The 25,842-nt window shown below is 45.9% G+C and overlaps 1 protein-coding gene across 2 annotated transcripts in view; it reads left to right on the top strand.

Annotated features, from left to right (window-relative positions):
- The window catches only part of ATG7 (autophagy related 7), a 1,270,091-nt gene that overhangs the window by 215,491 nt on the left and 1,028,758 nt on the right, over window positions 1–25,842 (top strand). For both annotated transcript variants that reach the window (XM_086938958.1, XM_086938957.1), the window contains exons 8-9: window positions 9,048–9,164; window positions 23,803–23,952. In XM_086938958.1, the coding sequence (XP_086795084.1) occupies window positions 9,048–9,164; window positions 23,803–23,952 (267 nt within the window). The remainder of the gene's footprint in view (window positions 1–9,047; window positions 9,165–23,802; window positions 23,953–25,842) is intronic.

The following is a 25,842-nucleotide window of genomic DNA, read 5'->3' as shown; positions in this document are numbered from 1 at the left end:
TTTGCTATGCTTTGTTTTGCTAGGCTATGTTTTGTTGTGTTTATGCTACGCTCAGTTTTGTTGCGATACGCTATGCTATATTTTGTTATGCTATGTTTTGTTGTTTTGTTATGATATGCCATGCTGTGTTTTGTTTTGTTATGCCATGCTATGTTTTGTTTTGTTATGCTATGTTTTGTTATGCTCTGCTATTTTTTGTTATGTTATGCTATGCTTTGTTTTGCTATGCTTTGTTTTGCTAGGCTATGTTTTGTTGTGTTTATGCTATGCTCTGTTTTGTTGTGTTTTGCTATGCTATGCTTTGTTATTCTATGCTATGTTTTGTTGTGTTTTGTTAAGCTATGCTTTGTTATGCTATGTTTTGTTTTGTTATGCTATGTTATGCTATGTTTTGTTCTGCTATGCTATGTTTTGTTATGTTATGCTATGTTTTGTTATGTTATGCTGTGCTATGTTCTGTTGTGTTTTGTTATGCTATGCTTTGTTTTGTTATGCTATGTTTTGTTGTGTTTTGTTATGCTATACTATGTTTTGTTATGCTATGTTTTGTTTTGCTATGCTATGTTTTGCTATCCTGGTGTGTGGTTGTGTGTGTGTGTTGGTGTTTGGTTGTGTGTGTGTGTGTGGGGGGGGTTGTGTGTGTGGGGGATTGTGTGTGGGGGGGTTGTGTGTGTGGGAAGGTTGTGTGTATGGGGGGGTTGCGTGTGTGGGGGGGGTTGTGTGTGTGGGTTGCGTGTGTGGGGGGATTGTGTGTGTGGGGGTTTGTGTGGGGGAGTTGTGTGTGTAGGGGGTTGTGTGTGTGGGGGGTTGTGTGTGTGTGTGTGTGGGGGGTTATGTGTGTGTGGGATTGTGTGTGGGGTTGTGTGTGAGGGGGGTTGTGTGTGTGCGGTAGCATAGAAAGCACAGCAAAAGTGGGCCCTGCACAGTGTAAATTAGACCGTGGGCAGTAACGTTTTGGTTACACTTGAAACCCCATCAGCGGCGAGGATAAAGCATTATTAAACTGAACCGAAAGTGTGGGAGAGAAGGGACGTGAGAAGCAGGGGCACAGAACAAAGATCTAGGGCGAGAAGAGGAGAAGGAACAAAAGAGCAGAGAAGTGGCAGAATAAGACGAAGGGATAAAGAAGAAAATGCAGTGACACGGCGAACAAAGGAGAGAGGGGAGCATGTAAACGGGTCCAAAGGGACGTTAGTAAGAGAGTCAGAGAACAACAGAAGTGAGTGGAAGCTAGAATGTTGGGAGGAGGAGAGAAAATAGAGAAATATGAGGTGTTAGTGGGGGAAGAAGGGAGGGGACAGCAAGGCAGAAAGAAGGAAAGAAGAATAAAAATGGAGCACGAGGGGGCTGGAGAGAAATCGTAAAAGGGAATGAAAAGGCAATAGGTCTTGCATTAATGCGAGTTTAAGCTATTGGCATTGTAAATGGCAATGCCTTTTATTTATGTTTTAAAAACGAAAAAATATTAAAAAGCTTTGTTATTTGAAATGTTAATAGCTAAAACTTGTGTAAATGCGAGACCTATTGCATTGCAAATGCTTGTTATTATTCTATAAGCTTTTTTTGGGAAGCTGAACATGTGTTGGTGGCACAGAACGTCTTCCATATTCTACGAGTAGAAGAATTCACCAAGAATTGTTTACTTTTGGTATATTTGCAATTAGTCTTGCCACAGGAGTTACAAGTCAACCAGCACTTTGACTATCAATGAGCACTTGCTCTTGATAACATATGCTCTGCATTGCTATGTATCGTTGTAACACTCAAGCTTTCTGTTCAGAATGTGTGTGGATATTATTTGTAATCGCCCCAGTTTCCATGGTTATTTTGTGTTAGTGTACCCGCGCAGCCTGTGGAAGGACTTGGAAGGCAGTAAGGTGGAACCATGCCGCAAGCTAATGCGAGGCATACGATAATTGCAGAGATTTGTATCAGGTTAAATTAATTGTATGTTTAATTAAATCAGTTTTATTATGCAAAGAGCTAAAATTGGCCTGCCTCCTTCCAGCGGACTGATATAATGCTGAGCGTCCTCTAATGGGGAGCTGTGTTTAGAAGATCTTGCGGCTTTTTATCATTTAAGCCATTGAGGAACAGCTGTTCTACGCCCAGATTGAAGCAGTTGGTGTCGTTTGATTAGGGTATTTTCCCTTTGAGATCCAGGTGCTCATCAACGTTGTTCAAATACGGTATTTTTCTTTGCACTGGTGAGTGCATCCAGTGTAGATGCAACTTAGGAAGACAGCTCGTTTGGCTGAGCACCCACTGCACAACTATAACGCGTATGAAGGATGAAGAATATTTAAACAAAAGCATGCATTGTTCTCGAAAAGAAAACCCTACTGTCAATGGGGTACATAAAGTACAACTTATACCCCACTCTTGCAAGTGACCTCGCGTGTGACACATACTAAGGTGGAGGGAAGAGACGGAGACTCGATTCTGGCGGTTGTGTAAACACGGAAGTAATCCGCGCAGTAATGTCTGTATGTTTAACGCACATCAAAGAACTCTGCTTGTAGAGAGCCCGGTGCTGACAGACGCCTTACCAGCCTATACATAACGCGAAATAAAGGTCTGAGTTAGAGCAGCGGCTAGCAATCCATTACTTTGATTTATTTCGGTTTAAAGGCAAAGGAGGAAGTGCAGCGAGGTAAGAGTGGAAACTGATTAAGAAAGATGGGGACAATAGGATGGGGGCGTGTGGGAATTAGGGTAACAAGCTGTCGGCATTGCTGTGGTGGGCGGAGGAGCACATTCCTTTGAAGTCTGATGCGGAGGCGGGGGAGCGGATTCCTTTGAAGTTTATCGCTGAGGCTCAGACAAATGGTATGGTGTGGATGTGGCTGGCGATGTGCACGCGCCTGGCTCACATGAACTGTACCAAATCCACAGTTTGGGTAGACTTCAGAAAGCCTTACTATAATCTCGCCAAACAAGTATTGCTAAAGCATTGCTGCAGGCCAAGACCTAAAAAGGCTTTTATGAGACCTGAACCACTTGTGTAATTCACAAAAGTTGATTTTCTGCTCCTAGGAGTGTTTTCTAACATGAAAGTTTGTGAGCAAATGTCCTTTGGATGGGGCGTAGACTCTGCACTTTGCAAACACTCACAATCATACACATTTGTGGGTATTCTCAAACCATATACTGAAACTTCCACCCTTGAAATCTTTGAGATATACTCTTTCAGGGGTAGGAGTGGATCCATTTCTCGAAAAGGGAGGGACTATCCTCCAAAAAATAGAAACAGAGGAACTCCTCAATGGGAGTAACATTTTCCTTGTGGAGTTAAAGAAAAAAGTTATAAAAGTGAATAGACACTTGCTCTGTGGTTTCTATCTCATGCGAAACATTCTGATGAGTTTTTTAACGTTGGAGAAAGAAATTCACTAAAATGTTCCTAGATTATTCATAGGATACAGCAACAGATGCAGGACTCATGTGAGATAATAAACCTGAGGGGGCAGATTTACAAAGGGTTTCTGAGAATGAAACCATGTGTGAGTATATCTTTTGTACTAGAATGAAGATCTGTTTTGTGAATCACAAATGTGAGTTTAGTCTCCAAGTAACAGGCTATATGCATGCGTGAATTAAATTTTTGCTTGCAAATAACTTTCTTAATTTGACTCTTATTGAAAGGATAAACATTTTTCACAGCAAGTGAATATGAGCTCTGTCACGAAAAGAACAATAATCACATAATACAATGTATACTCATTTAGAACAAGATGGCCGATTGGACAGTAGCTCTACTGTAAGGTCCTTGGGCCAGGAACGCAATCTGTTACAATTTCGTTGTTGCCCCAGCCATCTGCCAATGAAAACGAACTGAATGTGGAAACGAAAAAGTGACAAAGCATGTTAAGGGGAAGCCACCCTAGGAAAGTCAGCCACCAGCATTTTAACCTTAAACTGAAAAAAGAGGAACAGAGAAGTGTCCTCCCTGGCACTGTCTTCATTCACCTGAAGATGGTTGCAAGGAGTGGAGCGGCTGAGGCGTTGGACCAGAGCTATGGCGGCCGTATAGGATGTGGTTAGCTGACACAGTTGCAGAGTCTGGGCATACCCTTCCCACATTGGGTGAAACGCAAAACACACAAGATGATGGACGGAATGTTGCATATTGCAAAACATTCACCCTCAGTCACAGATCTGGGTTAAATCCATCGTTATTTTGCTCACCAAGCCACCCCAGTTCAGACACGGCCATCAATAGTTCATGCTCAGACGTGAGTCCCGTGCTCTCCATGCCACTGGAATCAAGCTATCCTAGCTGAAGAGGGGTGAAACCCCGAAACCGGTCCTAGGATGCTTGTTTCCAGTCCAGGGAGGACCTGGCCTGGCAGTTCGGGCTGGACTGTTCCCATTGGGTGCAGGGTCAAGACTGATTTGCATATGGCTGGGCCCAAACAGGAATGGCATGGTGAGCAAAAAAACGATGGATTTAGGCCCAGATCTTTGTACTGGGTTGAATGTATGACATTGTTCTGCATTCTGTCCATCAATAGTTCTTTTTGCATTTGTCACCCCGAGTGGGATGGGTATGCTCAGACGTGAGTCCCGTGCTCTCCATGCCACTGGAATCAAGCTATCCTGGCTGAAGAGGGGTGAAACCCCGAAACCGGTCCTAGGAGACTTGTTTCCAGTCCAGGGAGGACCTGGCCTGGCAGTTCGGGCTGGACTGTTCCCATTGGGTGCAGGGTCAAGACTGATTTGCATACGGTTGGGTCCAAACTGGAATGGCATGGTGAGCAAAAAAACGATGGATTTAGGCCCAGATCTCTGTACTGGGTTAAATGTATGACATTGTTCTGCATTCTGTCCATCAATAGTTCTTTTTGTAAAATGTCGGAGTGATAGCTCACAGTTGGCCCTCTAGAGCAGATATTTCTGGGGTCTGGGCCTACACCCGAGCAAACACTAATGAAAAGGCTTTAAAATACTGGTCATGTTCGTAGAAAACCGACCATGTAGCAAATTGACCTGCAGATCCTGACTCCCTTAGGAAACTCACCCCCTAAATAGTTGGTCAGTGATTTAGACAATGCCTAGTCAGTGACCGGTTGATCAGTAAACTTCCTCTCTCTTTTCCATAGCTTACTTTCTATGGGAATGTCACAAAAAAACATTGAAAAATCCAAACAAGACTTGGCCCCATCCCTGTACTCTCGTACTCCTGGAAGGCGCAAGCATATCATCATACCTCTTGATCTTCATCCTTAAGTCGGTCGACTTCATAGCCAATCCTGCAACTTGTCCCGGCACAGCCCGAGTATTTGGGAATGTCATTAAAACCAAGGAAAGTCCAAGAGTTTTGTGAGACTATCCTCCATTTCTTTGGGTACCTTCTAACTCCCTCTGATGTGACTGGGGGCTCTAAGAAGCCAAGAGGCCTTTAATCTGGGAAATCTCTGGTGGGTTTTCCCTCTGCACCATTTGGACCCTTTGAAGTCACCAGTGGTCTTTCACATCCTTTTTAGCAACTCTGCCTCCGACTCCACCATCACAGGGATCCCGGAGCATTGACACCAATGCAGACTCCATCGATTTGCTCTCCGACAGAGTCGGTGCTGCTACAACTTTGACCGAGGCCAGAGTCTGTTTTCATCAAACCTCAACCGCCACTGCTTGACATCCCACCTCCAAAAGTAAGAGCTCATACTCTGCATTCGCTGTTTGGTATGGATTCTGACACCAAGTATGATGCAGATAATGAAATTGGCCAACCCTACCATGAAGAGAATTGGTATGATAACCTCCAAGAGTCCAGTGGCCTTGACATCTCTCCTGATTCGGATCTTCTCCCAACTCTAGGTCCTGCCACAGAAAAATGTGCTTTCTTTGTGGTGGTCATGTGGAGGGCGACAAAGTTCTCGACCACCAGCTGCCCACCTTAGTGGTTAAAACCAATATCCTGACCAGAACGCTCCAAGGGGGGCAAGTATCTACTAAGCCCCTCCTACATTTTAACAAGGCACTCACTGATAACTCTGCTGCGCGCCTGGGCCAAAACCTGCTCTGGGCTCCCAGTAAAACACCAAATTGTTGGAAACCACCAAACTACCCCGGGTGACCCCTCATTTTTGTCTCTGCATCCCTCTCCTAAGAGCTTTGTAGTGTGGGCATCTACAAGCCGGACTAGCCTAAATATTTTTCCATCTACTTCACCCGATATGGGGTCCAAAAGAGTGGAGACCTTCAAATTCCAAGAAGCCCCAGCCTCCAGCTTCAATCAGCCATAAGAGGGATATTCTCCCTGCCTTCCCAGCGATGTGGGTATCCATCTTCTGTATGCTGCTTAGCCCTCCCTATGACTCCATATGCCTGCTGCCAGAGGCTCCTTTTGGGGTCTCCACCGATTCCTTCTGGCTCTCCTGCTTGCTGAGGGCCTGTCCTGAATTATCCTTTCTTGATAAGTCCCACAAACCTTGCTGGTCTGCTACTAAGCATTATTTCCAGCAGCACATCTCTTGCGTATTTCAAGGCTTGTTGGTGGTCCTGCTGGCCACCTACCCTCCTGCATTCTTCAATTGGCTTGGCACAGCTCGTGGACGGGTCCTGCGCTCCTGCATCGCTTCCTCTGCTCCACAGCTGCATCTTCAAGACCTCCGTGCTACAGCAAAGTACCTCCTACAAGGTCTGGCATCATGCTCCTGCTCCTGGTGGTTTGGATTCTGTCCCCTCTTTTTGCAGGTACGCCTCATCCGGAATCTACATCTGGGTTCCACTCACCTGGTCCAACAGACTCTGTAGCAGTTGAATAGCCGAGGCTTGCTATGTACAGCATAAGATTTGCATGACTGGAACTTCAGTAGAATTCAGCATCTGGTGGCCTCTCTGGATGCCAGAGTGGAAAACTCAGCTGTCGGTTCCTAGCTTATCACTAATGGCATCTCTATCCGGAGGTGGTTCAAGGTCTCTTCAGAAATTGAGGATAAGCTTGGTTAGATCTATTCACCACCACAGATAATATGCAGTATTAACACTTCTGCACACTGGAATTTCCATTTCAAAATCTGCTCTCGCTCCGAGGTGCATCCAGTCTTGAGTGAAGCTCAGGCCTCCTGAACGCCTTTCCACCAATACCACTCCTACCCAGAGTTCTCAAGATGATCAGAAACGACCAGGCTGATCAGGAACGACACAGTCATTCTTGTGGCTATGGATTGGGCACAGAGAGAGCCAGTCTTGCAATCAGTCTGCCGATTCAGGAGGGTCTACTGTTACAGGAACAGGACAGGGTCGTAAACCCTACCCTTCGATGCTCCATCTTCATACATGGAGATTGAGCGGGGGCAATTGACAGTTTTTGACCTTCCTGCAGAAGTCTTCAATGCCCTTCTGGCAGCCAGGCATCCTTCAACCAAGACAGTATATGCCTGACATTGGGACAAACTTGTGGCTTAGTGTGCTACCAAAAATGTTGGCCCCTTCCGGCACCTTTGTCCGAGCGTTATTTGTTCTTTAATTAGCCCAGGAAGGTTTTGCTTCGTGGACATTTTAACAGTATATTTTTGGCCACATCTGTTTTCTTGCGGTTGCTGGATCCATATTCCCTGTTCAAGTCACCTGTTGTGACCCAGTTGGTTTTGACTTTTTTGATGTGCTCACTATTGGAGACTATGCATAGCTGCCCTCTGCATCTCTTGATCATCAAAACAGCCTTTTTAGTGGCCCTGACTTCGGCCAAGAGGGTTAGCGAACTGCAGGCACTCTCTATGCACCCTTCTTACATGACTTTTTTCTCAGATAAACTGGTTCTGAGAACTTGTGCCTCTTTCTTCTGAAAGTAGTAACATCCTTTCACACAGGCCAGACCATCACACTACTGACCTTACTTGCTCCGCCTCACCATTTCAAAGAAGAGGAGAGACTTCACCTTGTTGACCCCTATAATCTATATTGATCGTACCAAAGAGTTTCAGGTGGTCAATCAAATCTTCATTGGGGGAAAGAAATGAAATGCCGTACAGAAACAAAACATCTCAAGATGAATTGTGATCTGCAGTGAAATCTGCTTCATTGTGGTAAAGTAGCAACTCCCTTAGGACTTGCGTCCTCATTCCACCAGAGCCATCGCTGCAGCCACTGCATTAGCTTGAGGAGTTCCTCTCCCCGACATCTGTCAGGCTGTGTTGTCGGCATCTCAGCACATGTTTACCAAGAACTACTGGGACAGTAAGGTCTATTGTCATGTGCAGTTTGCCCATTCGGTCCTCCAAGACTTCTAGTCTAAATGCATTCGTAGACCCACCTCCGACACGGTATTGCTTGGGCATCTATTCTAAGGTAATAAGTCTGCGGCTGAAGTCTCTATCAGATGAACCTTTGGTAACTCTTTAACTGGTAGAGACTCCATCTAGTTGCAGATTCCTAACCGACCCTCCCACCTCCCCACTCTGTGAATCGATGTCTTTAAATATTGTGACCCTTTTAGGTCTTTAGTGTATGCACACTTGTCCATCAGCATTCTGTCATGGCTCCATGCTTTTGTTGGGGTTTGTCACAAAAGAAACTGTCAGTACGCTGGGGTTTCGCCCAAATAGGACTGGACTGGTCACTTCTGGTGCGGACGATGCTGATGCATAGCCGATCGATGCCTCCAGCCAGGGCGCAGAGCTACTGCTAAAGATTTTCTGGATCCAGTCTGACTCCTTGGGAATATTGTAAGGTAAGTAATCTTTGGCTAAATCAGTTGCAGAACAGCTAGGTTTACTAATGTTCATAATCAGCTACCAGTGCCTTAAACCTACAGTATGACTTGTTACCATTTATTCCACTTTGCTTTCATTAATAACAGCTGCTTACATACCTCTACAGGTTGTTCTGCTTCCATGTAGGTGGTGTTCGATAGTACTCTGCTGCATTCTGTTTATATCTGCCTTGAGTAAAGGTTCTGTGTATTCTTTGTACATGCCTCTATTCATATATTTAAATAATGTACATTCAAATATTTATATGTTGGCAATATTGTTCACTGAACCTGCAGAAGAGTGGGCTGAATTGCGAGATATTTAACATGTGTTCTCTTTTTCTGCTAGGATCTAAAGAAGTACCGTTTCTATTATTGGTTCTGCTACCCTGCTTTATGCCTTCCTGAAAGCATATCTTTTGTTCAGCAGCCTGTCAGTCTCAGAGACAAGTTTTCCAACAGTCAGGTATGTGGTTTTAAAAGTAACAGCAGCATTAGACTTTGAATTTCCTTTAAAATACTGTGCTTCTCTCCACTGCGTCCTGATATTAACAATTCTATTCCCAAACCTCCATGTTCTGTTTTATCGTAACAAAGACACCAAGAGCTATATGTGTCATAACCATTATCCCATTGCTCCACACCCACACCTTTATAAAGGCCCTTTGGATACAGATTTGATAATTTAATGATGAACCACAAGCTATCACAGTTGTGCTGCTCATTAAAGTGGTTAACAACTGGGCAATGCTCATCACATTTTCTGATTGCAGATGCTTGTTCCATAATGTGAACGCCTAATTGGTGCACGGTGCTTCCCACATACTGCTTGCAACATGGGCACATGATTACTACAAATTCACGTCTGTAGTAAATGACGGGTTCAAATTCAGAACCATTGTTACCAATATTATTCCTGAGCTTTCTTATTTCATGGTTGCATATATTATAGCCTCTCCCTGAATAAAAACAATTCTCATGAAGCCAAGTGCTTCTAATTTGTTTGAAACATTTGGTCACCCACACACTACTATTCTCTTCACAACAGTATGATGTTCTGGGTAGTAGGGACGAATGAATACTCAAACTACGATCCGAAAGTAACAAATGCTCAGTTTCTATATCAACAACATTAAAATCTTTCATTGAACTTGTCTGCAACATAGTAAGCAAGTATTTGACGTACAGTTCTTCTTGGCGCAAATGAACTTGCAACTAGGAATCGCATTTAGAGTACTATGTAGATGGCAACTAGATGCATACAACACTGAGTTGGTTAAAGTATACTGCCTAACAATGAGACATTAAGTATGTCTGTCATTTTTCAGTTTTTTGTATGTATTTCTGTGTTTCTCCATTGTCAAACTTCAATAAAATCTTACTGAACTAAAAAAAAAAGTATGTCTGTCATGCACATCCCAAGGTCAGGATAACCTATTGCTTTATCTGATTATGCTTATGAATTTCAAACCCAGAGGACTAACATTAAGTATTGGGGTATATATCTCTTTAGTTTACTCCCAAAAAAGAAAAATATTTTCACTATATTTTATCCATATTTCTATTTCTTTTGTATAAAAGTCTAAGGGCCTGATTTAGAGTTTCGCGGACAGGTTATTCTGTCACAAACATGACCGATATCCCGTCTGCCCTATCACGTCACAAACGTGACTGATATCCTGTCTGCCATATTACAAGACCCATAGGCTACAATGGACTTGTAATATGGTGGACGGGATATCTGTCAGGCTGAACTCTAAATTTGGCCTTTAATTCCAGGGAAAGGTTTTTTAAAACATACCCATCAAAACATTTGCACATGATATGGCAAAAAAGGGTTTCTTAACGGGCTGAAATTGCGATTCAGCCCTTTAAAAAATGCAATAAGCTTTTGTACATCTAGTCTACAGTGTGTAATTTTCTTCAGTAAAACCAGATCTGCATTGGTTATTCCCTATTCTATGGTCCTGATAGGGTTTTACTGCACACTACATTTTATTTACAGGTGTGGATTTACTACACCGCCATTACTGCGCAACTCTTACTCGGGGTAATACTTGGGCTGGAAGTAGGTGGGAAGTGGGGGAAACAGCCATAACATCGCATGCGTTACATCGCATGCTTTTACAACACGGTCGTTCCAAAGAACACGTTGTTACAATCCAAGCCATTACATTGCAAGTCTTTTCAATGACTTGCTGTAGGGGGCACATTGGTGTTGGATTTACAATACCAATACCTTCCCTGCTGTTGCACAAACTGTAGTAGGAATAGTAAATTATACTATTCCCAAGTCCAGCATGCCCCCTACAGCAAGTCGTTGAAACGACTTACAAATATAAAGGCTCGCGTTGTAACAACACGGTCGTTGTAACGACTGCGTTTTAAAAGCATGCGATGTAACGCAAGCGATGCAAAGGTATATATTCGGGAAGTGGTAGTGTAGGCAAGGTTGGAATGCCTTACAAGTCTTTGCACACCCACAAACTAACATGTTCAAGGGGACTCACCAACTCTTCTATCGCTTTCCACATGTCATTGGAAAGGGTTGAACATTTACTTCTGACAAACGCAGTAGGATACTCTTTCTCATAGTGGGAAACAGTGAGTGTCGAGGAAATGAATTTGCAATTGCTCAGCAGCATTTCTCATGAGCAAATATACATGTGCGTATTTGATCTTGTGAAAATGGTTATCGATTTGCTACGAGTACATTATGCAGATTTACACTAGATTACACTGGTTTATGACCGATTACTATTTGCTTCTTATTTGCCTTTCAATATCCATTCCATTCTTTCAAAGCCCAGCAAAGTGACGAGGCTGAAAGTGATAGCCAGCACTTGTATGTTCATTCTCATCCCTTTCTTTTTACCCTGATCAAATCATATTGTGTGTGGTCAGTAGTGGTTGTCGTGATAAATGGAAAAGTACATTGCTTCTGTTGAATCCAAGGTAGAAGATTAGTTCAATTTGACAGTAATGCCACCCCCTTCCATTCATTTTACAAAAAGAGGTTTCTCTTTTGTTTGTCGAATTACATTTGGATTGTGATTTATTATAGTGTAACATTACTATCTCCTAATTATTCTGTGAGACACTTGCTGCTCCTTTTGCATTATTACAGCGGTGCCCCCGCCCATGTCAGATGGCTTAAATTACAGTACTTCCCCTTTCGATAAAATAGTGAGAACAATAAATTCTGAGGCGGTTATATAATATCTATTTTGTGATCATTTGGCTATATATAACAACATTTGTAAAGTGAATGTTCACCAGAAGGGTATCTTGGTGCTGAATAATAGATGTTTATTGTTTCCAAACTCAATGGAACTAATTTTATCGACCTCAGAAGCATGAAAGACTGAGTGGACCTGCCGGAATTTGAACCTGTGCCCATGACATCAAACACAGGCCACTACAATGGACACATTAGTCCACTAAGCCTCCAGACCTGGCTTAATGCTAAGTTTTCTCTTATCTTCCAAAGGTGACTATTCAAATCGATCAATGAGTCTTCCACTTTAGGAAATAAAAATGTATTTGTGCCTAAAATTGGTATGCCCCAGTCTTCCTAATCATTAGTATCTTTCAAAAGTGTGGTACAAATCTCAGGTATTTTGTTGTAGTTGATGTAGCTAACTAGAGTAGATATGTCACTGATATTGAGACTATTTGCAGTTGATACTGTATTATGTAGTTCAGTAACTGGTGATCTGAAAGACAGATAAAGAAAGAAGACAAACGAACAATATTTTGTCGGTTGTAACTTGTTTAAAAAAATAAATAGATCTATAAAAAGCTAAGCCAATTTAATATCATAAATAGGACAAAATAATTAACCACAACATAACAATCTTCTTTCTTCATAGCTTTACACACTACTAGACACTAAATATGAATCATTGTTATAGTTGGTATTCGCTAATTCTTGTTTCTTGTTGGTTATCTGATGGTTTTCATTTGGTATTCCCCAACAATGTCTTCTGTTCCAGTTCTTCATTTTTAGGTCTCGCGACCTATCAATGCGTGCAAGCGCATTGAGCGGAGCGAGAATTCATGTCCTCAAAATCCTCGTCAAACCAAGGGCTTTTTGCTGCGGTTTTCTTTAAGTTCACGTGACCAAACAAGCACGCGCATCAGCCTCCCTCCCTCCCTCCTAATCCGGCTTCCCTCCGGCCATTTGCCACACTCCTTGCCTCTGCCGCAAAGGACTCCTCCCCCCGTCGACACCCCCTACAGTCTCACCGTGAGCTCCTCGCTCACATTCGATGTTCTAGGTATGATACACTTGCATTTCAAGATTTGTTATGTTTTACATTTTGCTCGCTGTAATTTCTCATATCCGAATTAGTACTACGTGTCTATTTGTTAAAATGTTACACCCATTGAGCATGTTGACCTTTTTTCACTTTTGATGCTCGTAACTTTATTATTCACATTCTCCATTTGAAATTGCATATCGTGACTTGCCCCTTTAACCACCAACTACACGCACCGTCACTTCCGTACTTAACCACACCCACCTTCACTACGTCACACGCTGACTTGTTTTCAACGGCATGGACTCAGAATTGCCGGTAGTACCGCGTACATATGCCGTATCAATTGTGCACACTGGTAAGCGCCTAGCACTTGACTTTTTTAATATACGTCTTTTCTGTTTATTTTAACCCCGCACATGGTTTATCTTGCCACGGCCATTGAGAGGGTTCGTTAATGGTTCACGGACGTCTCTTTAGTCACGATGCGTCGCAGTTCCACAGCGTTTTATTTACCTCGAGTCTTATCATGTTCTGTACACGTACCCGTATTGACAGCATGAACTCCTTTTACTTGATAAGCATGTTTTCTGTTATCCAGAGACTTGTCACTTCGACAATAGTATTCATTACATCGAGTCTACTTAATGTTCACCGTGTTGTTCACATTCATGAATCCTACACTTTCTTGAAATGCACAGTGGATCTCACACAGAACTACGGTGATGGTCTCACTCAGTGGTGATTCCACATCAGTTACATTGTCTACTTTTATTTATCATAGATACTCCCCTGATGAAGGCCGAGTGCCGAAATGCATAGGGAAGGAATTCACGTGCAAACAATATCGATGATGTATGCTGCAATACTTTAATCAATTTATTTGGATTGCAAACAACAATTGAGATTAAGACTTTTCATGGATCTATGTTTTGAAGAATAAAAACATTCTCATTCAAACTTGTTCTTGAACTTTTTAGTTTAGTTTTGCTGTGTGATACAGCACTTTAAGCTACAGTGCCCAGAGAGACACCTCCACGGGTGTGGAGGTGCTACTTGGATTTATATTATTTACGTTCCCGAGCGGGGAACGATTCACTGGCGCACGGCACACGTCTTGAACTGGACCCAATAACACGCAGTGCACGATCGCACTTCATAAATATAATAAGAACACAACTCTGCTCCTCACGCACATCAATACCCAACTATATAGGCCACATGACCGGTGCACTCTTCCATCAAGAGAACTTCCATGAAGTAGCATGTTTCTCGTCCACAAATCAGAATCTGCACTGGTCAAGGTAATGAAGCGGTGTGTAAATGCAACAATAGCACAAAGGAAACACATTCTGCCTTTTTATCTTGGTAGCTAGGTCCTACAAATCCAAGAACATGGGAAAAAGCCTTACACTGCTAGTACCAAAGAAAGTGGCTCAGCTATAGTCCAGTGGACTCAAGCACTTCAGTCTAAACAGGACCCTCAAACTGATATTTCAGCACGTTGCCTACTATACATGAAAGCCTTGTACAAACATTGATGACACTTACCCCGTAATCTATACCAGTGCAATCTAAGCACTCACACTGCACTCTCCATCATTTTCAAGCAGCCTCAGAGCTCCCAATGCTTCGACAAAACACAATCGCACATAAATGAATATTACAGTTTTTAAGTGTCTCAGTGCAGAATCTCCCACAATTGGGCAATTGATAAAATAACCACTCTATTAGTAATGCTTATATTGTGCCATAACTTGCATTTATTATTTGTTTTACTCAAAACCAGGCAGTTTGCTTTCTGCCTCACCACATAAAAATACCCTCCTAATCCGGCTTCCCTCCGGCCATTTGCCACACTCCTTGCCTCTGCCGCAAAGGACTCCTCCCCCCGTCGACACCCCCTACAGTCTCACCGTGAGCTCCTCGCTCACATTCCCGCCCCCCCACCAGGCTCTCCCGCCCCCATCCGGCTTCCCTCCGGCCATTTACCACACTCCTTGCCTCTGCCGCAAAGGACTCCTCCCCCGTCACTCTCCAAAACAGCTTTGTTTGCTCTTCTTTTCGCTTGTATTCTGTGAGCTCCTCGCTCACATTCCTGCCCCTCCACCAGGCTCTCCCGCCCCCATCCGGCTTCCCTCCGGCCATTAGCCACACTCCTTGTTTCTCTCGTTTTCCTTCTCTCTCATTTCTCTTCTCTGTAATTTTCTCCTTTCTGTTTCTCTTTCACAAAGTTTCATCTTTTTTCGGGTTTCCTTTTTTCTTTCTTCCCGCATGCTTTGCAAAATGTGTGGTAGATGGCCTTTACCTCTTCTCAGACAGCCAATTGTGGGTGGGAAATCGTAGTGCAGTGCAGCCCTACTGTACTGAACTTTGTTGTCTAAAGGAGAGCCTTCCAACTTTGTGGAAATGTAACAGAATACATGTGCTACCATTATAGTACTGATTCGTATTTTTCTACCGCAGATGTGGGACGAAAGTTCTCTTTTACCCTTAGTCATACATGCAAACCCTTCAGTGGGTGCGTTATAGAAATAGTGACTGATCACTATTGCGAACGTGTGATGAATGAAGACTGAACTTGATCACGTGCATCAATGTACACTGACGTCACCGACACCGACCATTCTATTGCGCGGACGGTCACGCAGGGTCACCGTTCTGAAACACATTATGTCGTCAGGTGCTTTGCATTGTAATGTCAGATGTTGCCGTATGGTCTCGAGATGCAGCAGCTCGGACATTTTCATTCCACCGCTGCGTGCCTGACTGCAAAGGGAGGTTAGTATTTGCATCTAAGCGGTACGGTCCGTGTTTTGTTCTTTTTAACGAATTCATAATATTCCAGAGGTGTAAATATCTGTGCTGCAGCAGGTACAGTTCCACCGTGGCCCGGTACACCCCTATTGATGCGTTTTCCTATAAACTAGGGACAGTTGCTTGCATTTGGGCCCTTGTCATCCCTGCTATGCCACTGTATTTTTCAAAGCACGACGTCCCTGTGCTGTATGTAACAGGGACATGGCCAATGAGCACTTTTCTTGGGGCAGATGTGTTCTAGCGCCTGCGTTATTGCTTTTTTTTATTACCGGTTTGAAGAAATAAATGCTCCAGGTGACCTATTTGAAGGCATGGGTATAACTATCCTTAGCGCAGCAGTTGCCGTGAAACCAGGGCCTACTGCACAAACAAGCACTGGCGTTGCCAATAGGTCTCGCAGTAGGAAAGTTGGAGCTATTACAATTGCAAATAACAATGCCTTTTATTTTTGTTTTCATTTTAAAAACATAAAGGGCTTTGTCATTTACAAAACCAATAGCTCCAACTTTCCTACTGCGAGACCTATTGGCAACGCCAGTGCTTGTTTGTCCTTGTTTCTTACCCCATTTTCTTACTTTTTTCCTTTCGATTCAGTCTTGCAATCCTCACCCTCATCTCATACATCAAATTTGGTACACCTCTTTTTTAATGACCTCTTAGTGCCTCATTATTTTATGAATCGAAATACCATGCTCTCATGCCATCATTTGGTCCACTCATTTCAGATTATGATATAAGTAATCATATCTTTTATGGAAAGCGTATATTCTTTATACTGCATAATCCTGTACATCTCAATCAAATTTACTGTCTATGTGTGGATAGATTTTATCTTGGTGTTTTCTCAGATTGCTATATATCTTTGTATAAAAATCTGTGATCATCTTATGGATCAAGTTTGGCATGTTTGACTAATGGTTTTAGTAGTCTTATGCAGGATTATTTCTGAAACATACACGTTAATTATAGATTCCTTACCTTAGAATTACCCCCAGGCTTCAGACTGGATCTGTAAAGTTTTTGGTCAGCAGTACCTCTGCTCGTCGGAAGGTGGAGTCGGTCGGCTCCACGTCCGTTATTGGCGTTGTGGTCTCCGTAATGATGTTGCGGTAGCTACTTAGACGCTGCCTTCGCGAGCTGATGCCAGTTTTTTCTTTTTCTGCCCCAGCCAGCGCAGATCCGGAGAGAGCGGTACCTCCAGTAATTTTTTGAGCAACCTTTTTGAGCTGCTTTTGTCGACGTCTTTTTTGAGTGTACGACTCTTGGTGCACATAGGGATGACCGGCTTCAAGGTCTGCAGTTCCTGTACCCAACTAATGTCGGTGACGGATCCGCGTTGTGTGTGCCTCTTTTGCCTGGAGCGCGACCACCACCCAAAGTCGTGCTCCGACTGCGGGTCCATTGCTCCGAAGGCTTTGCAGGAGTAGTCCCGAAAGCTTCTTGAGCGCTGACCATCGGCTCCGTGCCGTTCGAGGTCCCAGTTGCGAGGGAGGTCTAGGGACCGGTCCCAGAGCCGTCACCATTCGTCCAAGTCTTTGAAGTCTTTGCACTCTGAGTCAGGTAAGTCGAAGCACAAGAAGAAGTTACAGAAGCATTGTCGCGCTCTGACTTCTCCCAGTCGGTCGGCTGACTCAATGTGGGATGCGGGCGGTGCGCGCAGAGCCCAATGAGTCTATTCCGCAGTTCTCTCCGTTCCCGGGACCCTGAGCGACTCCTGCCCAGCTTTGTACATTTTATGAGGCAATGCATGTCATCTTTGTGCAACCTGACTCCACCAGCGCACCTTCGGGCCCCACGGACTCGGTTGGGGGCCATAGGCCTTCTCTGCCGGCGGCTCCGGCCCTGGCACCGCAGACCCCTCTTGTATACAGGCCTGGATCTGGATCGGCGCCAGTTGACCTTATTAAACCTCCACCGGTGCCGCTTCCTCCTGCACCAATTCCGCTAGCGACGCCAGTCCTTCCCCCGGCCGGCATCGACCCTGGCCTCCATCCTGATGTGGACCCGGAGCCAGACCGGTGTCGCCCGATGCCGGATCCGGCGTCGAGAGGCGTTTTTGTGCCACGGTTAACTCCTGGGGTCCCTTTTTTGGCCAGATTGGCACCCAGAGGAAGAGGAGGAGGAGGACTGGGAGGGGTCAGGTGACCCTCTGACTGATCAGCTAGAATCTGAACAGGTCTGGAGAAAGGAACTGGGGGATGCCAGTGGTCTAGACACTTCACCTGACCGTGGCATGTTGTCTCCTCCTACCGTGGCTATGGAGGAGGGAGCGTCATACGTAGAGTGGTGTTCAGTATGGAGGCCAAGGCCCTCAACCTCAAGCTTCCTACTGTGGCAGTCAGGACTAACCTCCTGACAGAGGAGCTTCAGCCGGCAGCGAGCTCTTCGGAGCCCCTGCTGCCGTTTAATGAGGCCCTTACCAACATCCTTTTGGGCACTTGGTCGAGGCCCAACACGGGTGCTCCCTTGGACAGGATGATTGCCCGACGCCACCGGCCGGCTCCAGACGACCCCACTTTCATCTCCCAACACCCCACCCTGTAGAGCTTCGTGGTCCAAGCCTCCACTTCCAGGAGCCCATTCCTTACCGCTCCACCGGAAAGGGAATCCAAGAAGCTGGACCATCTTGGGAAGAAGATTCTATCTTCCGCCAGCTTGGGACTACAGTCTGTAAACACTGCATGTCTATTGGGCCGTTATTCCCACTCCGTGTGGGATACGGTTGCGCAGGTGCTGCTTCAGTGTCCGGAGGAGGCCCGGACAGTGCTCTCCCAGGCTATGACTGCCGGGAGGGATGCAGCGAAGCTTACCATCCTTTGTGGGCTGGAAACCGACGTCTCTGGGCAGAATGATTTCCACGTCAGTGGCCCTTCGTTGCTATGCCTGGATGAGATCACAGCTGGCTTTTCGGGGGATGTCCAGAATACCCTCATGGACATGCCTTTTGATGGTTGTCACCTTTTTGTCGACAAAGCAGACAACGCTCTAGAGCGTTTCAAGGACTCACGAGCCACGACCAAGTCCATGGGCCTCTCCAGTCACCCTGTGCAGTCTGCTTTTCGCCCATTTCGTGGCTACGGAAGGGGTGCCCCACTACGTCCTGCCCAGAGCCACAGGCCGCAGTCAGTTTCCCAATCTTCGCGCGGCTGGGGACATGGGAACCACCGCTGTGGTTCAGGGGGCCAGCGGGAGGGCCAGTCCACCAACCCCCCTCTGCAGCAACCTCCAAACCTTCCTAGTCTGACTTTTCAGGACCATCAAACGCAAGTGGGCGGCAGGATCTGCCATCACCTTCCCCATCACGTCAGACAGGTGGGTTTTGCAAATAGTCCGAAGGGGCTACTCCCTCCCCTTCGAGGCTACCCCTCCAGCCATGCCACCTCAATTCCACTGCATGTCAGAGGATCACCTGGGCCTTCTCTAACAAAAGTTAAGGCTCTCTTGGCCAAGGGAGCCATCAAGCGCGTTCCTGTCCCAGATGTAGGTCATGGTTGTTACTCCCACTACTTTCTGCTGCCCTAAGAAGGACAAGGGCCTGCGTCCTATCTTGAATCTCAGGAACATCAACCGCCTCCTACGGAAGGAGAAGTTCAAGATGTTGACGCTCTCTTAGGTCTTGTCTATCCTTGACCCTGGAGACTGGATGGTAGCATTGGACTTGCAGGACGCTTACTTTCACATCTCCATCTGCTGGCTCACTGGTGTTACCTGTGGTTCACGGTAGGCCACAAGCACTTTCAGTATACCGTGCTTCACTTTTGCCTTGCCTGTGCCTCTCGGGTGTTCCCGAAAGTGATGGCGGTGGTCGCAGCTCATTTGCGCAGATCAGGGGTTCCAGTCTTCCTCTATCTCGACCATTGGCTGTTGGAGGCAGGCTCGCCCCAGGCAGTCGTCTCCCACCTCAAGACTACGGTCAACCTCCTGCCTTCCATGGGGTTCTCCATCAATGTGCGGAAGTCACACCTGATTCCCTCTCAGAAGCTCCTCTTCATCGGAGCGGTTCTGTTAACACGAGGAGGTTTCGGGTTTATCCTCCTGAACAGCAAGTCTGGAATATTCGGGCTATGATTCCGATCTTGTAGCCTCTATCCCAGGTTTCGGTCAGAATGACCCTGAAGCTGCTGGGCCTCATGGCCTCCTGCATCCTGCTGGTTGATCATGCCAGGTGGCATATGTGGGCTCTGCAGTGGGACCTGAATCTCCAGTGGGCGCAGCATCAGGGGAATCTGTCTTATTGCGTCCAGATCTCGGAGGGCACTGCACGGCAATTGCAGTGGTGGCTCACGAACCATGATTGGGTCAATATCAGATCCCTCTCCCTTCCCCAACCAGAAGACACATCAGTGACAGACGCGTCCCTTCTGGGATGGAGCGGTCACATGGGAGAGGCGGAGATCAGAGGCCTCTGGTCTCCGGCAGAGTCTGAGCTCCATATCAACCTTCTGGAGCTCCGGGCTATCCGTCTTGCACTCAAGGCATTCCTTCCCTCTGTTCAGGGAAGAGTAGTGCCGGTGTTCACGGACAACACCACCGCCATGTGGTACTGCAACAAACAGAGCGGGATGGGGTTGTGGACCCTATTTCCGGAGACCATCCGCCTCTGGACATGGCTGGAACATCAGGGCATATCCCTAGTGGTTCAACACCTGGCAGGTTCACTGAACACCAGGGCGGACAAACTCAGCCGCAGATGCATGATGGATCACGAATGGCGTCTTCACTCGGAGGTGGTGCAAGGTCTCGTTCGACAGTGGGGAGAGCCTTGGTTAGATCTATTCGCCACCGACGAGAATGCACAATGTCAGCAATTCTGTGCGTTGGAATTTCCAAGGCGGCAGTCGCTAGGCGACGCTTTTGGTCGTAAGTGGAGTTACGGTCTGTTGTATGCCTTTCCGCCTATACCACTTCTGCCCAGAGTGCTAAAGAAGATCAGGCACTGCCAGACCCAAGTCATCCTTGCGGCTCCGGATTGGGCAAGGAGATTCTGGTATCCCAGCTGCTCAACATGGCCATCGATCCTCCGACTCGTCTGCCTCTTCGGGAGGGTTTTCTGCAACACTTTTCACAGCAACACTAGATGGTCCTCCACCCGAACCTGTCCAGCCTACACCTCCTTGCGTGGAGAATGAGCGGCGGCAGTTGACGTCTTTTGACTTGCCTCCCGAAGTTTGTGATGTAATCTTGGCAGCCAGGCGTCCCTCCACTAAGACGGTATACGCGTGCCGGTGGAACAAATTTTTGACATGGTGCACAGCAAAAGCTGTGGATCCCCTTTCTGCCTCTCTTTCTGAGGTTCTCTTGTTTCTCCTTTCTTTAGCCCAGCAGGGCTCTGCTCTGGGCACTTACAAGGGCTATCTTTCGACCATCTCTGCCTTCCTTTGGCTTCCAGATCGGCCTTCTCTTTTCAAGTCCCCAGTTGGTAATTGTTTCTTAAAAGGCATACCTCTACTCTTTCCTCCAATCCCCTTTGTTATGCCTCAGGGGGACTTGAATTTAGTCTTAACCTATTTAATGTGTGCTCCCTTTGAGCCGCTTCCCAACTGTCCTTTGAGGCTTCTTACGCTTAAAACTGCATTCCTGGTAGCCATCACATCTGCCAGGAGAGTGAGTGAGCTCCAGGCCCGTTCCTCCAAGCCGCATTTCCTGTCTGTACATCCAGACAAGGTGGTTCTCAGGACTCGTCCATCTTTCCTGCCCAAGGTTGTCACTGCTTTTCACATCGGGCAGACCATCACTTTGCCCACCTTCTTTCCGCCTCCGCATCCTTCGAAAGAGGAGGAGAGGCTCCACCGTCTGGACCCAAAACATGTGCTTTCCTTTTATCTGGATCGCACCAAACTGTCCCGGGTGAATGATCAACTCTTTGTTGGCTACGTGGACGCCAAGAAAGTTTTGGCCTTACACAAGCAGACTATCTCCCGATGGGTCGTTTTGTATATCAAAGCCTATTATTCTCTGGCAAAGAAGGAGCCTCCAGTGGGGCTGCGCCCATTCCACCAGGGTGACTGCAGCCACTACTGCTTTGGGACAGGGAATTCCTCTAAACGACATCTGTCGGGCAGCTACGTGGGCTTCGTTGCACACATTTACCAAACACTACTGCCTTGACAGTCAGGTCCGGAGAGACGGCTTCTTTGGCCGTCTGTTCTCCAGGACTTTCTGGTGTTATCTTGGTTCGCAGGCCCACCATAGTTGGGGTCTATTCTAAGGTAAGGAATCTATAACTAATGTGTTTCTTTCAGATGAACAAGTTACTTACCTTTGGTAACGATATATCTGTAAGAAACATTAGTTAGTTATAGATTCCTTACCTCCCCACTCATCCTTACCATTCTGCGAACGGATTTCTAGGGTTAAGGATGCCCTAGTATTGTGCACCAGTGGTCACAGTCTAGCATGGCTCTGCGTTTCTGGTGCAGAAAGAAGTATACAGAACTGAAATCAGCGCACAAGGGCAGCGTCTAAGTAGCTACCGCAATGACATTCCGGCGACCACGACGCCAACGACTGACACGGAGCCGTCCAATGCCACCTTCCGACGCGCAGAGGTACTGCTGACCTAAAACTTTCTGGGTCCAGTCTGACGCCTGGGGGTAATTCTAAGGTAAGGAACCTATAAATAACTAATGTTTCTTACAGATATATCGTTACCGAAGGTAAGTAACTTGTTCTTTAAGTAGACTTCCCATTCTTTTATTAAAGCTTAATTTCCTTCTGCATAGTTTTGGAAAAGTAAAATACTCTAGCCTTTATGGATAATATTGGGATGGAAATAGTTCTGAAAAGCAGTCGCCTTCCATTATTGACTTGAGTTTAAATTTTTCCAATTGTGAGAGAAGTGCTTCTACGCTGTTAGCATCATTTTGCAGTAATACATTAGTGGTCTCCTCTATGTTTCCACTTTGCACCAGTTTAGTTGGAAAAAAGTATGCATGCCTATAGCCAGGCCCTTCTCCCAGCTCCAGACGGGCGGCCAAACCCCCACAGAGAGGGATTGGGTGCGTTGCCGTCCCTGTGGCCATGTCCTTTGCCCAAAGCCTGCGGGGGGCCAAACCCCCACCGTTGGACCACACCCCATAGATCCCTACCCCATGTTAGCCTATTTAATAAACTGTTTGCCGGTCAGGCAGGATTTCCACTTGAGTACATGAGGGACCTTGACGAACCAAAAACATTACAAAATATATATTTTGTCCCCAAGGAGGGTGCATTTGGGCCCACTATCTCAAGGACTAGGAGGTCAGGGTATCCCTACACTGCCCCTAATATGGATTTTAAAATTAATTCTAGAACGGATTTTCTGAGTTCTGTGATAGCGGCTGCAACAATTCTCTTCATGTTGCAGCCAGCCAATCAAAGCTTTTGGTCTCGTGGGAAAAGGCAATCAGAATTATTTATTTTGCTGTTTTGAGCCGCGGGACTCCAGCAGCACCAGATATAGCTATTTTTTAACCTTAATTTATCAAAAATGGCTGATCTGATTTATACATTAGAAATACTATTCAGTAGATTAGAAATACACTATCCCTTAGAATAAAATTAGGACAAATTGTGCGTGCAATGTAATTTGTTTTATTTATTTAGTTAGTTACTTAACTCTGTTCGGCCGTATGCCGTAGTTTACTACCCCCACCCTGCCCCTCCCCTGCCCCGCCTCACCGCCCCGCAGCACTCCCTCTAGGAGCCGCTACTACGTAACTCTCACATTGCAAACGCTAGGACTATAGGGTGTGTCTTTCTGCTGTTTAGTGTTTCACCAAGAAGCGCAATGGAAAATCTGAGCATGCACCTAATCAGTGCAGGTGCAAAGAGCATTGTACCAATCGAAAACATAAGAGTAAAACACAGAATAAATGGGGGACCCCTTTCCACAAATGTGTGTATCGCATTTGCATTTCGCAATTACACTTTTCGTAGGAAAGCACTTAAGCAATAACTTATATTATGATCTGTTTGTGTGCAGATGAAAATTCTCTGAATTTGAAAGTACTGTAAATCCATAACAATTGTTTATGTTTTCAGCTTGATGCCATGCAAGAAGCCTATGACAGTCTATGCAAAGATGAGGGACTGAGTGCACTGCCTTACTTTTTAATCAAATACGATGTAAATTCTATTTCGGTCGCACCGCTTAAGAAATGGGATGAGTTCTTCAAGGATCCAAATGAAAAAGTAAGGAAAATTGATGGCTCAATAATCATCTTTTAATTATTTGTCTTATGCTGTGTTAATTTTACTTATGATTTTTCCATCACATGAGGATGGTTTGTAATGATCCCACCTGGGCCCAGACTACCGTACACAATTTACGTACTGCCTCAGTCTGTGACAGGAGCACCTTTCACGAATGCACTGCCCCCAGGAAAGTCAAGAACTCACATCTGCCCTGGTGGCAGCACATTCTATAAAAGACAGAGCAGCTGCTTAGAAGTTGCTTCGTATTTTACAGTGTAGGCGGCAGCTGCCAGCATTTTATAGAGGGGCATAGATCCCCCTGAAGGCAGGTGTAAGTGACGTCAACCACCAGCAGGGGGATATCTAGGGGGTCTTTGGGACCCACTCAAACCCCATCAGTGGGCAGTCATCCGGGGGTATGCTGACAGTGTGCCTCTTATTTGTGGCACTCTTCCAGTGTGCCCCCTAAGCTTCTGTTTGCTTCTGTGCCTGCGTCATTAATGGCTTACATGCTTAAAGGCAAAATAATTACCTCATTTGCATGGGCATTGCCCCCATGCAAGTGAGGGAATGCCCTCTCAAGATAGCGTTGCTGCTACATGTGCACCAGCACTATGACTGTTACAGAAGGGGGCCACACACGTGTCAACATCCTCTTTTATAGTACCATAGTATCTAGGACTACAGAGGGGAGCACAGAGAACTGAAAATGCTCCTAGTCCACCGTAAACTGCTGGAAACGCCTGTGCGCCTACAGGACCGGGATTTGGAAATCGACATCCTGCGGCTCCACTGCTATCATTCAGTCTCCAGGATCGAGAGCATACAAGATCGGGGCCAGGGTGACCATCTTGATTTTATTTCTCTGCAGGAAGGCATTAAGATGGTGAAGGTCTAGGATGGCATAAAAGCCTCTGTACATTTTCGGCAGCAAGAAGTAGCGGGAATAACATCCACAAACATCTTCTGGGTATAACCTCTCATGGTTACTTTGGCCAAAAATGCCTGCACTTCCTGCTGCAGTAGAGCCAGCTGGTCCCCCGTTTGTCGGTCTGAGCATGATGGATGGTGCTTTGGAGTTTTGATGAATGGTAAGGAGTAACCCCACTGAACAATTTGAACAACCCTCTTGTCCGACGTTATCATCTGCCACCCTGGCATAAAATATCCGACCCTGCTTCTGAAAGAGTGGTTGCTTCCCATCAAGGCAACACTAGGAGGCTGCGGCAGCTGGAGGGGCCGAAAACTGGGGTTGCACCTGCCCCTGTTGTCCACATGGTCTGTGGTACCACAGCTTCCGCCGTTAATAGACTGGGGGGAATGCTGTTCAGCTTGCATCGTACTGAAAAGCTCTACAATAGCCACGGAGGGGACGAAACTATTGATGTGACTAGCATGGAGGAGTAGACAAGCCCAGGGAGTGGGCTATGGCCCTACTACCTGTGAATCGCTCCAGTGCTAGATCAGCTTTAGCCCCAAAGAGAAAGAAACAGTCAAAAGGCATATTTGTGAGACTGGCGTGGACATCGCCTTCAAAATCTCTGGGGCTGCAGAGAGCCATGCTGGTGCCTTTGTTTCATCCAAGAAAGTCAGTGGTATCCAGCTCACATTAAACTGTGGTTTATGGTCTTAGAGGGTTAAGCATGCCCTTCCTTATGTACATAAGGCAACACCTGGGTTACAGAGTGCCACAGAGCATGAGTGCTGGGGTCTAAAAGGCAGCTGACATTTACAGAGTGACGGGAAAAACTTGTGGCCCAGAGCACCTACTGCCAAAAAGTGTCTATCCTCTTTAATTCCCTGTCAAGCCGAATCCTATACCACAAAGCTCCCAGGAGTGGGATGCTGTCTGAGGATGTCCGGGTTGCCCGGAGCAGGGCGATGGCC

This window comes from Lissotriton vulgaris, chromosome 9, assembly GCF_964263255.1.
Source record: "Lissotriton vulgaris chromosome 9, aLisVul1.2, whole genome shotgun sequence".
Lineage (NCBI taxonomy): Eukaryota > Metazoa > Chordata > Amphibia > Caudata > Salamandridae > Lissotriton > Lissotriton vulgaris.
Note: the sequence above shows the minus strand (reverse complement) of the source record. Positions and strands in the feature narration are given on the sequence as shown.